This window comes from Phascolarctos cinereus, unplaced genomic scaffold (assembly GCF_003287225.1).
Source record: "Phascolarctos cinereus isolate Bilbo 61053 unplaced genomic scaffold, phaCin_HiC Scaffold_4;HRSCAF=312, whole genome shotgun sequence".
Lineage (NCBI taxonomy): Eukaryota > Metazoa > Chordata > Mammalia > Diprotodontia > Phascolarctidae > Phascolarctos > Phascolarctos cinereus.
In genome coordinates, this window is record NW_027555847.1 from 558,165,267 (window position 1) to 558,181,980 (window position 16,714).

The 16,714-nt window shown below is 41.0% G+C and overlaps 1 protein-coding gene across 4 annotated transcripts in view; it reads right to left on the reverse strand.

The window, feature by feature from the left end:
- Positions 1 to 16,714, reverse strand: part of JARID2 (jumonji and AT-rich interaction domain containing 2) — a 334,127-nt gene that overhangs the window by 92,067 nt on the left and 225,346 nt on the right. For all 4 annotated transcript variants that reach the window (XM_020986790.2, XM_078153580.1, XM_020986792.2 and 1 more), the window contains one exon: positions 3,705 to 3,874. In XM_020986790.2, coding sequence (XP_020842449.1) covers positions 3,705 to 3,874 — 170 coding nt within the window. The remainder of the gene's footprint in view (positions 1 to 3,704; positions 3,875 to 16,714) is intronic.

Below are 16,714 nucleotides of genomic sequence, written 5' to 3' on the forward strand. Positions count from 1 at the left end.
CGACCTCTAAACGTCTTAGAACAGATGGCTTTTCTGGGGCCTCTTAAATAATAGATAATAGGTAGGTGTGTACCTTTATGCATATTTTCAGTGACAGAAATTCTTTTAGGATTTCTGCTAATTCAACATAGGGGGATAGGGAGTGAGGGTCAGGATGGAAGAAGGAACAAAGGATATGTTTCGTCAGCTCTCTGAACTTTTATTCTGGGTGCCACAGATATATACCACTAAGCCTACAACACTCCCTTGTTCCACCTTCTTCATGGTTTTTACTATCTTCAATACATACCCCAAGATGGAGTTGCACATGTTAAAGGGAAACATTCTTTCTAGCCCTTCTTTCTGATTTCTCTACCCAAGTGAGTCTTGCACAGAAGCACTTCTTTCTTATCAATGATTAGTTGATTAAAAAATGCCTGAGGAAGGTGGCTTTTCCAAACCAAAAACATCAGACTACACACTGCAGCAAAATGCCTTTTCTACTGAAATCACCGAGGGCCAATGACAAAAGTGACTGCATTCTTCAGCTGGTTCAGGGCTTGGCTATTGCACTCTGTGCAGCCCTCATGCCTCTCTAAAACGGGAGCAAGGAGAGTAAAAGGATGTTTGGCATTCCATGATGTCCAAGCACACCTAAATATCTAACAAGGGGCAACCTGGTAACCCACACTTCACACTGGAATCCCACACTGCCAGGGCCATCTATTCAGGCTACCCCTTCCAACGGAGACAAAGACAGAGAGAGACACAGACACAGACAAATCGACTGTAAATAAAAACATTTTTCCCAAGGTTTCACACATGCATTCTTCCTTTCCTTGAAAAAACAAAAACAAAAAACAACCCCAAAATCCTAGTTGTACACTTTTGGGAAAATGAGCAGCAAGAAGAAAAGCTTGCTTCTCTGCTGATTCCAGACAGTAAGACAGCTAGCTACAAGCAGAGGGACTCACTTCTATTACACGTGCTCCAGACTGCAAGCTTTCAGCACCCGGTATATCTTTCTAGAATTGATGGGGAGGAGCAAAAACCCAGGCTCCAGAAACAGAGGCTATTCATTAACTTCCTCTGGTCTAGGGAAGGTTCTCTTTTACCTGATGACCTGGAACAACCAAGGTGGATATCTCGTAATGTTTACAGCAAAAGTCACCTGAGAAATAAAATGCCAGAGGCTCTCTGGCAAAGAAATAGCAAAAATGTGAAATATCTAACAAAGCACAAGCAAGTCTATAAGCAGCAGACATATCTTATCTATCATTTTCTTCCTTCTGAAAGAATCTCACAGGGGCAGCTAGGTGGCGCAGTAGACAGAGCACTGGGCCTGGAGTCAGGAGGACTTGAGTTCAAATCCAGACTCAGACACTTGAAAACTTACTAGCAGTGTGATCTTGGACAAGTCACTTAATCTTGATTACCCCCCCGCCAAAAAAAAAAAGAATAAAGGAATCTTCCTAATTACTCCTCTCTCCTTCAAAATAATCATAATGAAAAGAACTTCAGAATTTTGAGAATTTACATGACTCCGTCCTATTACTACGGTTCAAGGTACAACCTTCAAACTCAGGCCAAACATCACCTAGTAACTTAGAAGCCTAATCCATATGCTAATCTACTCCCTCTAAACAGGTACAATACCTCTTCTTACCTATTCCATTACCAACACAGAAACCACCCCATCCACGTCATCCCAGGCCCACCATCTGTCAATCACTTCTAATGCCCTTCCCTCCACAGCTAAACAATTACTGATTCCAATTCTACAACAGCTCATAGAATTTTTTTTCTTTCTCTCCAAATTCACAATCTCAAAATTCTGGATCATTTCACCTCACACTGGAGTCATTCTTTATTTCTGGCCCTTTGGGAGCCAGATCTATAATTTCATTAGTGAAAGAAATTCACCCTGTAGAAACTTCTGCGTGTGGATTCAGATTTGCAAACTTATCTGTCACTTACTATGAGGTTTTTTAAAAGATTGCATGGCTTGCCTATGGCTACAATTCCAATTATAACAAAGGTCTTGAACCCAGGTCTTTTTGGCTCTAAAATCAATTCTCATTATGAAACAGAATATTCTTGAAAAAGTAAAATACTTGCAAGGGCAGCTAGGTGGTGCAGTGAATAGAGAGTTCCAGGCCTGGAGTCAGGAAGACTCCTCTCCCTGAGTTCAAATCCTTTCTCAGATACTTACTAGCTGTGTGACCCTGGGCATGTCACTTAACGCTATCTGCCTCAGTTTCCTCATCTGTCAAATGAGGTAGAGAAGGAAATGGCTAACCACTCCAGCATCTTTGCCAAGAAAGTCCCAAATGGAGTAATGACAAGTTGGACAAGGGGAAGCTAGTGGCGCAGTGAATAGAGCACCAGCCCTGGAGTTAGGAGGACCTGAGTTCAAATCTGGCCTCAGTCACTTGACACTAGCTGTGTGACCCTGGGCAAGTTACTTAACCCTACTGCCTAGCAAAAAAACAAACAAACAAAAAATAAGAGTTGGATCCCAAAAAAACAACTCACCAAGTTTCTGTAAAATGGGGGTGGAGGACAGTGGGTTTCATGATCTCTCAAACCAATTCAACTTAAAAGCTATGACTGACTGAAGTTTTGAAGAGATATCATTGTTATGTGTTGTCAGCTTCCTCCTATACCACTATTCAGTTTGGAGATCTACACAATGTTGAGTGATTCTTATGCTTTTCCCCTCTTTTCCCACAAATCTTGTTCTATTTTGGGGGGGGGGGTAGAGAGGAGCGGTGTGGTTCTTAGCAAAGATACAAGAGTGGTTTGTCATTTCCTTCTCTAGCTCACTTTACAGATAAGGAAACTGAGGCAAGCCAGTAAGTGTCTGAAGCCAGATTTGAACTCAGGAAGATGAGTCTTCCTGACTTCAAGGCCTGGGACTCCATCCACTGGGCTACCTAGCTGCCCTTTACAGAAAACTTAAGGCACTACTACCATGTAAAGCAAAAGTAACTAAGCAGCTGAGGGCCTCCAGAACGCACCTGATCACAGATGAAAGGAGCCTTAGAGATCATCTAGCTCCACCCTCTCATTTCACAGAGGAGGAGACTGAGGCCCAGAGAAGTTGGGCGACTTCCGAGGGTCACAGTGGGCTAAATTGGAAAGCAGGATTCAAACTCAGTTCTGATGATGACTGGCCCAAACATACTGACTGATACACCTCAATGCTCTAACATTAGTCATCCAATACAGCTCTCAAGCAATTACCAAACTACATTAGTGCAGTGAATGGTGACTTTACAGGTAAATCTGATTAGACTGCATTAAGAACACCATGAAACTACACGGCTGAACAACGTTACTGAAGAGGCAGATGCCGGCATGTCACTGCACAAAGGAGGAAAGGCAAGGAGTGGGTGAAGAAGGGAGAAGAAACATTCTAAGCCTGTTAATCGATATACTTTATTATATTAATTGATAATATAATCATAGACTAATTAATATATTAATTGGTAACCAGTTAAGCCCTCTGCATAGTGCCTAGCACATAACAGGCACTTAATAAATACTTGTCCCTTTACCCATTCCTAACTATCTTTTCATAAAGATTGATGATGCTTTAAACTCATCCAAAAATCCAGGCTAGAGGAAAAAGAAGATCTGTATAAGAAAGGAGGAAATACTTCCAACAGGACAAAAGTTACAAGCTCCTGCTCTCCCCACTGAGGGTGGCCACACAGTCCTACCTCGAAGGCAGAGAAACGTAAGGAAATCTTCTGTCTTAGGCTTCCTTTTAGAGAGGTCAGAAATCTGAGTAGCTGGAGGGGGCAGTAACGGCTCCACTATCTTGACGGGAGTTGTGCTGGGGCTGTTCGGCTGGGACTGAGCAAACTTCCTTTGTGCTTGAAGCCTGGGCCTGCGGAAACAAAAGGAGATCACAAACACACTGAGTAAAGCCTGAAGGGGATGGACAGACGGAGAGACAGACAGACAGCCACACACACACACACACACACACACACACACACACCACACACACACCCCACCCCTTTAGTAACAAGGGCAGAACTCCTTTCAGCTCCTTCCAATTAAGGGGCTCGGTCACAAACAGGTTCAGCTCTCTCTGCCTGTGTTTTGGAAGCTTAATAACTCTGCTTAATGTCATGCATGACTATATTTGATAGAAAATCTGTGCGAGGGTGTAGTTGGAAAGCATCTGCATGTGGTGTATTCACATGCCCGGGGACATCACATTGTATGAGGCCTAGCAAATGGGGATTACTGTCTTCATTTTTTTTTTTTTACTTTCAATGCAAAATGCAATAACTATTCCAAGAAAGTGTGTGTAGAGTAAGAACCTCCTTGCTGGGGAGCGCTTGGCTCTCTAAAGCATGTTTTCATACCATTATCTCACTTGGTAACAATATATTGCATCTCTGCGATAAATGCACTGTAAGCATCCCTCATTTACCTAACATTTCCATCTAATCTTTCAGACAGAAATAAAAGCCCAAATTATAGACCTTCTGCAAAGTTACCCCTACAAAATCTATAACCCCTATGCAAAATTCCTACTGAGATAACCTCAACAGGGATACTCTGTCCCTACATTCTGGTTGATTCTCTCCTCCAGCACTCTATTCAAAAACACACTCTCAAATGTCAGCAAATAGCCTCCTAATCACCAGACACAATTATCTCTACTGGGCCCTCATTCTCTCTGACCTCTCTGTAGAATTTTACATGTTAGCAGCTTGTTCCTTGTGGAAACACTGCCTTTACTTGGTTTTCATGACGCTAGAGGGAAGAGAAGAAGCACTTAGTAAGCTCCTACTCCGTACGTGCCAGGCACCACAAATATTATCTCATTTGATACTCACAACGACCCTGGGAGATGGGTGCTATTGTGATGCCCGCTCTGCAGGTGAGGAAGCAGAGTCAGACAATGGCCAAGTGACTTGTCCACGGGATCACGTGGCTGGGAAATGTCTGAGGCCAGACTCAAACTCAGGTCCTCCCGACTCCAAGTCCAAGGCTCCATCCACTGCACCATCTACATGCCTCACTAGACCATCCTGGTATTCCTGGAAACTCTTTTCTTCTTGTTGTTTAGTCATTTTCAATTATGTCTGACTCTTCATGACCCCTTTTGGGGTCTTCATGGAAGAGATACTGGAATGGTTTGCCACTTCCTTCTCCATTTCATTTTACAGATGAGGAAACTGAGGCAAACAAGTTAAGTGACTTGCCCAGAGTCACACAGCTAGTTAAGAGTCTGTGGCCACATTTGAATTCAAGTCTTCCTGACTCGAGGCCCAGCACTCTATCCACTGCACCACCTTCCCTGCCCTGAAACTCTCTTACCTCTAGCCTTCTCCCCTCCTTGGGCCTTACACAGGGACATTTAACAAGACTGTTACCCGAGTCCTCTCTTGCCTCCCAATGCAGGCTTCCACCATTTCCTCTCTCCACAGAATTGCTTCAAAAATGTATACCCCCAACTCAAGCCCAACTCCTCAATTCTCATTCAACATTACCAAATTCCTACCAATTAGATGTCTCAGTATCACTTTAAATTAAATAGGATAAAAACAAACTTATCTTACTGTACCCCCAAAGGAGTTATTGACTCCTGTGTTTTTAATATACATAAACACATTCATTCTCAGAGCCACTGAAAAAGCTCAGAACTTTGAAGCCATAGTTGACTATTCACTCTCCCTAGCAGATCACAAAGTTTGTCCATTCTTCCTTCTTCATGTCTTTTCTTTCACAATCCTATACAATCTTCCCATCTCTCTTTTTCACCTTGCTGTCCAGACTGGGAAGACTGATATAGAGTAGGACTCTCAGATTTCACACCTAGCGACCAATCAACAGCCTCCCAAATGATCCCCACCCTGCAGTCTCTCCTTGTTCATTCATCTTGGCCACCATAGGACCAAATTAAATTCTCTGAAGACCAAATCCAACTACCTTTTCTTAGTCAACACTACCTTTTCAAACAGGTAAGACTTTAACAATTCTGACCAAACTTCTCCAAAACATGTGGTGCTTGTTTTAAATGATATCATTATCATCTTGTTTTAAATAATATCATCATTTTTATTTCCATACTCAATAAGTGAAGAATCTCTTCACAGAGTCACTGTAGTAAATTAAGAGGCAGTTGAGTTAACACTATAAGCTATGTGGATTTCTCTCAGATTTCTTCAGGTACAGAATACCAACCACTAAAGGCTAAATTACTGAGAACAAATATTGCTAACTCTCTAAATTCTGGTTTAAAATTCCTATTAGCATATCCACAAGAATGGGTGATCATGTGTGTGTAAATGTATAGACAGACAGACAGACAGACAGACGGACGGACGGACAGATAGATCGACAGATGGAGGGAGGGATGGATGGATGGATGGATGGAGGACAGGGCAGCTAGGTGGCACACTGGATAGACCACTGGGCCTTGAGTCAGGAGGACCCGAGTTCAAATCTACCCTCAGACACTTATTAGCTGTGTGACTCTGGGCAAGTTATTTTACCCTGCTTCCCTCAGTTTCCTTATCTTTAAAATGAGCTAGAGAAGAAAGTGGCAAACCACTCCAGTAAACCCATGACTGAAATGACTGAACTATAACAAATGTGTGTGTGTGTGCGTGCGTGTACACACACAGAAACACATTTTTTTCACTTGATCCTACAGAACGTTTCGTGGTTTTTTGTCTTTCTGTCTCCTAACCTCACAAATAGTAGATACAAAAGTAGATTCAAACAGAGAATTCCATCCTGGGTCCCATCTGAACCCTCAAAGAGCATTTCTAAAGTTGGAACTCTAAAACTTGGGCTACTGCAGAGGATAGGGAAAGTTGCCAAAATAACTCCCTGATTCCACAAGCCAGGTCAAATCAAACAGCACCCTGTCTCTTATGTACATAGTAGGCACATTTTGACTTATGGACCAAGTTTACAGAAGCCAACCCACCTCCTATTTCCCGGACCCAACAATGCCTTAGAGGGTGGGTGAGTGAGTGGGGGGGGGGGGGGGAGAGGCGCGTGGCGGGAGCTGAGTTTGCTTTTGTCTCTTAAAAATAATGTACCCTTCACCTTTCGTACTGAAAAGTTAAGTGAACATGCCAATTTTATTTCTCACACATCAGTATTTAGAGAGGCTACAGACTTATGATTTATAGTCTCTGAGCGGTGCAGGAATTTCACAAAAATACTGTCTGCATGTGAACAGGATGCTATGTGTTTATTGCTTTTTGAAAAGTCAGCAACAACAAATGCCACACATTATGAGACGCCTGCGCAACCATAATGAAAAACAAACACACAAACACAGACGAAGAACAGATGACGGAGTGGGATGCCATAAGATAGTTGACACTCTAAACTCCTCCTCCCCCTGTTTAAAGAAATGGCACTCCAGGCTGGACAGCCCGTGCAGTGGGGCTATGGAGAATAAGCAGAGACAAAATGCTGACCAGGAGCAGGAAAATCCGCCAGAAACCTTCATGGAAAAAGCTGAGCTCCCAGATGACTATGAGACCCCAAAGCTGGTCAGAGGAAGAAAAGCAAGCCTGGCCTCCCTCATTTAAAGATACCCAAGGATCTATGACATCCATACAAGGATAGATCAGGAATTTGGCTCCTGAGTACTGTGATCCCCCACACCTATACTGAAGGAGAGAACCAGTTTCAATGGTAAATGTTATTAAAACTTCATTACAATAAAGAAAATTAAAAATTAAAAAATTAAAACTTCATTACAAGACATAAATAATTAAGGATGCAAGGGTTATAGAGAGCCAAGAGCAGGGGTAGAGAATATAATTCACAAGCATCATTTAAGGAACCATCCAGAGGGAGGAATGCTCTAGGGTGTGGCAGGTATAAATGGAAGCTATCAATTAAGGCGAAATAAAGTCTTGTCCAGAAAGAAGCCTCAGGCCTCTGCAGCTGTGGAAGCTCCTTGCCCATCCTCCCCAGGGAAAGCAGGGTTCAACATCCCTTCTGACACAGAAATGTCCTAATTTTTTTTTCAGGGGGTGGGGTGGGCGGTGAACCCTTCAATCTACAGGATTAGAAACCTGATTTCACTTCCTGACAAAACTCTGTTAACAATTTATAAAGGTTTCAGAACACTCATAAAGGAAAGCAGCGATTGCTACAAGACAGCATGGGTTCATCCACAAGTCACACCAGACTAACCTTTTTTGGCCTTTTAATCTTAGTCTTTAATAGGGTGACTAGATCAGGAGGACGTCACAGATACAGTCTACCTAGATTAAAGCAAGCCACATGCACCTCCCTCTCTCACTCCATCTTTGTAGACAAGACAGATAAGGGCTAGATAATAGTACAGTAAGCTGGATTTGTAACTGCCTTGTAATGACTAGGTACAGAATACAGTGACGAAGGGACCAGCATCAACTGTGTGAGGAAGTCTGCAGAGCCCAATTGTGTTCATGTTTACAATGAAATGGAGACATGGATGGCATGACTTGAACTCATACCCTGCCTTCACTGCTCTCTCCACTGCCAGCACCAAGGTGCCCGTATCTGTGGTAATTACTGGAGCTGACAAAACACTTATTACTGGGGAAAAGAAGGGTAGGGTTCAAAGTTTAAACAAAATGTTAGGCCAAGTCATCGAGGTCAGTCCTTCAGAATGTCCAAATCCAAGGGGCAAAAATGGAAGCAGCAGAGCTAACAAGGCATGCGGGGATCAGGAAGCATGCTGAGAACACTGCTGACGTGACTACTTCTCCAATCTCATCAGCCTGCCCCACGTATCAACATTAACGGACTGGCATGTGTTCCCAGTACTCGTGTGAGGTGTCAGTGTGACCACACCACGGGTGCAGTGTAGTGTGTAACATCCAGATCAAGAGGTACCAGCGAAAATATAAGTAAGAGCATCCTTCCCATGTCAAATGCTCCCCCAGCCACAGAGGCCAAGGACTAGGCAAATCAGAAAGTCACTATGGGGAAAGACAGGGGGTGAGTCAAAACCATCAGAGGCACCATCATTCTTACTTCTCCTCACACCTAGACAGCCCAGGAGCCATGGGAACGGTGGTGCACACCACTAGCCCCAATTCCAGACCAGTGCCAATCGCCATCAATGGGGGCACCCACCGACGACACCAATTGCCATCAACAGGCAGGCAAACGTAGGAGGCCCTGGAATGGCACCACCATCACTCCAAACCACCAGCCATGTTTCCAGTCCAGCTCACCCAACAGAGGGGAAACTTCTGTGGAAAAAGGGGCCAGTCGTTCCCACCAACTGATTAGTAGGCAAGAAAACCAGCTTAGCTCAAACAGAAAGGCACCCTGAAGAAAAGGAGAGCTGGGAGACAGAATTGTGCCAAGTGAGTCAAATACTACCATCCCCTCAACCTCAATGAAGAAAACTCAGCAACACAGACAAACAAGAGCCCCCAGAAGAGGAGTGCCTCCCACAACAGAGGTCCTACTTGCAGACTAGCCCCTACAGCCAGCATGAAGGTAATCGATCCCTGAAGAGGTGTGCCCTGGCCTCCTCCTCAATCATAGCTAGTGAAGACGATGAAAAGAAAGTTCTTGCCACCAAAATCCTTGGCATGTGGTTCAACATCTAAAACGGATGTGATTTTATCAATGGAAATAACATTAAAGATGCATTATTATCTGCTTTACCACCAGCCACTTAAGGAAGATGAGACCTTTCCATCTGACTTGCATCTGAAAAATACATAGAGACAGATATAGATATAGGCAGATACACACACACACACACACACACACACACACACACACACACACCCCTCCCTCTATAAGAATGTACAAAAGCTCCTTGAGAACAAGGACCACCTTACTTTTTGAATTACATGCCAAAGGCTTCACACATGTTAGAGGCTTATTAAATGCTTTTTCATTGACTGATGGCTTCTATCTTTCCAGGGCATATATGCTGATTCCCAAGTCCTCTCCTCTGGATCACAGCCTTTGTCGGTCCACAGGGTGCTAAAGGACGACCCACCAGGGACAAAGTGATTTCTACTCACCTCCTTAGCACTGGAAAGCAAGACTAGAACTAGAATCTTTCTTCTAATGGAGTAAAAGCAGTCATAGAAATATACAAAAATATCATGGGCTACTTCATAAAAGAGTGAATGCCCAGTAAATCAGGGTTTATGAGCAGAAGCTAGATTAGCCATTTGGAAAGAATGTCACAGAGAGAATGGCTTCAGAATTCCATTATGTGTTGAACAAGATGACCTCTGGCTCTAAGGTTCTCCAATTCTGTAATAACTTTTAAGAACGTCAGTTCCATTTACATTCACAGGGAAGGAGAAAAAAGGAAGGTGTAGAGGAATACATTTCACACATGTCCAAGGCAAGCAGATCTTGTACTAAGGGCCTACTTTGAAGCCTTACCAAGATGTGGAGTTCTTAGCTCATGCTCTAACGGATTCTAAGCCATGCTAGGTAGCCAGGGACAACTATACTTTGGTGATCTGAAGTGCAGATGAGCTAAGGTCAAAGAAGCTCATTGCCAGAGGGCTGGCCACCTGGTGATGAATTTCATGTCAGCGATAACAAATGATAATATGAGACCCTACCCAGGCATGGAGACAGCTACCATTTGTGTTGGTAGAGCACTGACAAAAATCAGAAAAATGATGGCTCCTAGGCACGCTGAAGTTAAGTAAGCTTACAGGATAGTTCACACCATTTGTGAGATTTTTGGTTTTTTAAGACATGCTTTCATCTCCTACCTTGAAATGTCCCAGTAATTCCATATACTCCATGATACTGTTAATTAGTCCCCAAAACTCATTAAACCATATAGTCCAATATCCCAAATTAAGTGACCTAATCAAACTATTCCAGGCATAGACAGTCATACACATATAACAAAATTGGCACACAATTAGTCATGTCTTCATAATCTCATTTGAAGTTTCCTTGGCAAAGATACTGTTCCTGTTTCCTTCTCCAGCTCATTTTCCAGACAAAGAAACCGAGGCAAAGAGGGCTAAATGATTTGCCCAAGGTCACAGCTAGTAAGCATCTGAGGCCACATTTGAACTCAGGTCCCCCTGACTCCAGGGCCTGCACTGTTATCCACTACGCCACCTAGCTGCCCAACTGTAGTAAATTCCATACGGAGGTGCTCCAGCCCTCAAACCTCAGCAGCCACAGTTAGTGAAGATGAGAAAGTAGGTTCAAACCACAAAAGTCCTTGGCAATGTTAAATGGCTCAACATCAGTAACAAAAACGACTTTGTGAAATGATGTAAAAAATGTATAATCACAAACCTTGCCAATGAACACTAAATACCCATGGATCCTTGTCATCTGACTTAGAGCTAAAATCTATGTGTTTGTCTCCCCCCATTCAACCAGGAGCTCATAGAGATTAGGGACTGATAGATGCTTTTTTATTCATATCCCCTCCCTTCCCCATACCCTCCCCATCACAGTGGATCACAGTGAATTTCACATGCTAAGTACTTCATTAATGCTTTTTATTTATTCACTGAAATTATCCATTTGATTGCTGATACAGACCGAGTCATAAGACCATAAACAGAGGAAGAAAGCCTGTCTCATATTTCTAAAAATTTAGTGATTTTAGTCAGAGCCCATTACTTAATATCTCAAAAGAATCTCCATCCTCAGTTCAAATCTGTCGCTACCCTCTTCCTTTGCCCCTTAGCAGCATAACTAAAATACTTCCATTTATGTGTCATGCAATTAAACACATGAGCCATTTTATGGTAGCAGATCAGAGGTGTAAATTGAATGGTGATCCAGTAGTCTCCAAGCAGAAGCCATTTTCTGGGTACCCAGGATATGCCTGAACTAGTCTCAAAATTCACAAGGAAGAAAGAGTTACACGTGACTCAAATGATGGTACGGGCAATAGTATCAAAGGACAGTGCCCAACAGCCCAACCTGCAAATCTGGGATGGTGGAAAACCCCATCATCTGTCACATTTACATACAACTAATGAGCACTGCTCAAGAAGACCCTAAAACTGCAATGTGACTATGATCACAGATCTAAGGCTGGAAGACGCCCCAGAGGCCATCTACTCCAGAATTCTCATTGTGCAGATGAGAAAGCTGAGGCTTAGGCAGACAAAGGACTTGCTCAAGGTCACAAGGGTAAAAAGGGTCAGAGGTGAAATCTGAAAACTGGTCTTCTGACTCCAGGATCATTGTTCTTTTCTAGTGTACCACACTAGAGGCAGCTAAGTGGAGCAGTGGATAGAGTGCCAGGCCTAGAGTCAGAAGGAAATAGCAGAACAACTCCAGTATCTTTGCTAAGAAAACCCCAAATAAGGTGATGAAGAGTCAGACCCAACTGAAATGACTCAACAATGACGATAACAACAACAACAACAACGTTCACCACACTGCTACTGAAGGAGAAGTCGCTGTGTGATGAGACCACAGCAAGGAAGTGAAGGTAGGAGCTACAGATTTTAAGGCAATGGCAGATCATGCACGTTATGGCTGCCCTGGGTGAAACAGGAGGCAATTTTAGGTAGCAGTACTCCACTCCAGCCCCATAATGCACACCTTTTTATCTCCAACAGCACTCATTAAGTAACCACGATAAGAAAACATATTTGATGTCAACTGCTAAGGATACAAAGACCGATCACAATACCATCTCTGCCGAGAAGGCAATCATACTCCAATCAGAGGTGTAAATAATGTGTGCAAATAAGTACAGCAAAAGTTAAAAAATTACTAAGAGCACAGACAAGACAGAGTGGCCTGAGAGAGCGGCTACAGGAAGGAAAGGGTCATTTTTAATCGAAAGGATCAGGAAAGGCTTCATGGTTATCTGCAGATGAGCACAACCCGTTAGGCAGAACAGGGTAAAGGTTAAACAGACGCAGTATATGGTCTAGACAATGCCATCTGATACCAGTGAATAATGGTTCACCAGCGATGGACTTTGATGAAATGATTCCTTCCAGGTTCTCATTTCTGGAGGAGTCACTGAAATTGACCTTGAGTTAGACCTTGAAAGAAAAGAAAAGACTTCAAAAGGGGTGGGGAGAAGGTGCACAGGCAGAAAGAGGAGGGAGGACTGACTTGGGATTATGAGGATCAACTAGGGATCAGGGAAGTTCAGAAAGAATCCAGACTGGCAGTAATGTATAGACTGTAATTGGAAACATCATAGAATAGGGCTAGATTCAGATGGCTGAATGGCTTAAATGTTAAGCTATAGTACATTTCTTTACCAACTTCTTTACCAATATTTCCCCTTTCCTTATCAAACTCTTCAACAAACCCTTCTCTCCCCCTTCTTCCCATCATATTCACTATTCCCCTCATATTCCATATGAATAAATCTGACCTCTGGAAAGCAGTACCACATTTGGGAATTGTAACAAAGTAAGATAAAAGAATAGAATTCTGCTGCAGAATGGGGCCTGTTTCCTTTTTGTCTTTGATTTCCCCCACATCTGGCAATAATATTTGGTAGACAATATCCGAATCAATCTGAACTGGTTAGATGCACTGGTAGTACATGTAACCAGTCTTTTTGACTGGTTGGTTATGCCAAATTCAGATCTTCACCTATTATGAAAAGGAGGAAGAGGATTTTTTTTTTAAAAAACAGAGAGATCATCTCCCATGTCAGAAAGTGGGAGGTACAAGGCTACAATTGAGCACTGGGGACTTGTCAGCTAACTACAAAGCCAGAGTTGTTATCATCAATATGTTCTGACTGAAGTCCACTTAAATTCATGCTCTAAATACTGGCAAAGTGGCTTACTGCATTGTTTTCCAACCAATACTTTGTTCAATTATGAATGTAAATAAGACATGATGTCCTACATTGTCAGGCTGGAGCTGTGAAATTGGAATTTTAGACCCAAACAAATCATTGTAACCAGATCCTAACCTATAACCTGAACTATAAAGCTATAGATTCATTGGTCACTTTGAAAACTCTTTCAAGCAGAGAAGGCTCTGATTACATCTAATTTTTTTCAATATCTGTAATGATTATTTGGCTAGAGGCATAGGGGAGGGGAGAATGCTTAATAAATTGGCAGATGATGCAAAAGTGAGATAGCTAAATATATCAACTAACAAAGAAATGATTCAAAATGTTCTCCACTCAGCTAGAAAAATAGGCTAAATCTAACAAGACAAATGTTATTAGAGATAAAGCAAAAGTCATAAACTTGAGTTCAAGAAATTAAGTATACAAGTACAAGATTAGAGAGACAGATTTTAAAAAGGTTTATGTATTTCACAACACATTCTACATGGATACATGACCTAATGTTAAAGATCAAACTATTAAAGAAAATTTTAGGGCAATTCCCCAAAATAAAAGAGATGATTTGTATTACGTTAAACCAAAAAGTGCAGAGGCACAGACAAAATTAATGCATGTAAAAGAAGAAGGGAAGTGGTTGAAAGAAGGGGAAAAAATCTTTGTATCAAATTTCTCCAATAAGAGTTTTGTACCCAAGATATATAAACAATTAATTTTACAATAAAGACTAACAGGCATTATAAAAACTAACAGCCATTCCCCATAAGATAAGTGGTCAAAGCATACAAAGACACAATTCTCAAAAGAACTACAAAGCATTCACAGCCATCTGGAAGACTGCTCCAAAGGACTAATAATAAGATAAAAATAAACTAAAAGCACCCTGAGGTTTTACCTCATACCTTGCAAATTTGCAAAAATGACCAAAAAATGGCAATACTAAATGTTGAAGGGGCTGGGGAATAAGTATACTAATACATTGCTAATTACAACCATATTTGAAAACAATGTGGAATTCAGCAAATGAAATGGTATCTGTACCCTTTGTAAACCAGAGACTCCATTACTGAGCTAATATTTCAAGGAAGCCATCAATGAGAATAAAGTCCTATATCCTGCAAAATACTGATAGCTATATTTGTAATAGCTAAGAACTGAAAACAAAGTAGATGTCCATCAACTGCTACATAAATGAAATAGAATATTCCTGTTGTAAGAAATTATGTGTGATGAATACAGAAGCACAGAAAGATATGTTTGAATTGATGAAGAATGAAGCACAGAGAGGAACACCACATACACAGTAATTGCAATGATGTAAATGAAAAGCACTACACACCAAAAAATCAAAAGTAAATACAACAAAATTATAAAGCTAAAGCAGAACTCAAATGAAGAAACATAAAAGGACACTACCTACCCAACCATTTGAGGAGGTGAGAGGATAACAAATATTACACATTGTATATATTTTCAGACTTTTTATGTGTTGATCTGTTGTACTGAATTTTTTTGTTGTATAAGATAGCTCTCTAGGAGAGGAAGAAGTATACTTGAAATAACTATTATGATGTAAGAAACAGAAGACCTCAATAAAAACTTATTTTAAAAATAAAGATTCACAAGAAAAACATCTGTGAATTTTATTGAATTTCAAGTTCAATATGGGACAGCTCATCTGAGCATTGTGGATATTTGTGTCACACACACACACACACACACACTCTCTCTCTCTCTCTCTCTCTCACACTCACTTAGAACATTAGTCTGCATTAATGATGTATGAAAACAATCTAGGTGATGGTCTCACTATCCTAGACCCTAGTCAAAACCAGATCTATATCTGGAAAAATCATCAGCCTTTTTGTGTATTACTTTGAGGGGGTGTGAGATACTCAGAAGGAAGAACTAGAAAAACATAACCAAAAAAGTATAAATTATTTTCAAATTAACCACCAAGTTATACTCACAACATATACAAATAAGTCCAAATAGCATTCTACAGAAATTTTAAAAAATTTTAAAAATGGAAAGCTATTCAGTGCTCACACTTGGGTCACACCAACATAATAATAACACTAAATTTATTTAAATATATAATGCTATAACAATCAAACTTCAAATAAATAATAACAATTCATTTGGAAGGATCAAAGTTTAAAAATCTTAAGAGAAATAATGAAGAAAAGTAAGAAAGACAGCAGGGGGTGCTAGTATGACCATATCTTAAAACTACATTTTAAAGCAGTAATTCTAAAACTTTTGTTTTGCTTAAAAATCATAAAAATCAGAGGAAGAGGCTTACATAGAAAAGACGGAGAGACAATCAACAACAGCAACCCAATGTTCAATGAAGAACACAAACAACTTGGGGAAATAACTCTTTATATGATAAGGACTGAAGGAAAATTGGAAAGTAATTTGGCAGAAATTGGTTTAGACCCATTTCTTACACCAAATACCAAAATAAACTCCAAATCTTCTAAGGATATAGCCATAAAAAGCCCCAAGTACTCTGAAACATTTATAGCAGCGTTTTGTATTATTAAGAGCCAGAAATAAAGTCCATGTCCATCAATGGTTAAGCAAGGTGTGGTGTATGAATACAATGTAATGTTACTGTGCTATAACAATGAACATGAGAAATACAGCAAATCATGAGAAGACATATGAATGTATGTAAGCTGATGTAAGCAGAACCAAAGAAACAATTGATATGGTAACTATTGTAACAAAAATGGAAGGTACAAGAAAAAAATCAATGTTGCAGACATTATAATGATCAATTTTGACCTTAAAGAAAAGATATGAGGAGGTATCTCCTCCTCATCCCACTGCAGAATTAGGGAACTGTGGATGTGGAACAAAGAATATAATCAGATTTTTTTTTCATACATGTTGGTTAGTTTTGCTAAACTCTCTCTCTCTCTCCATATACATATATATACA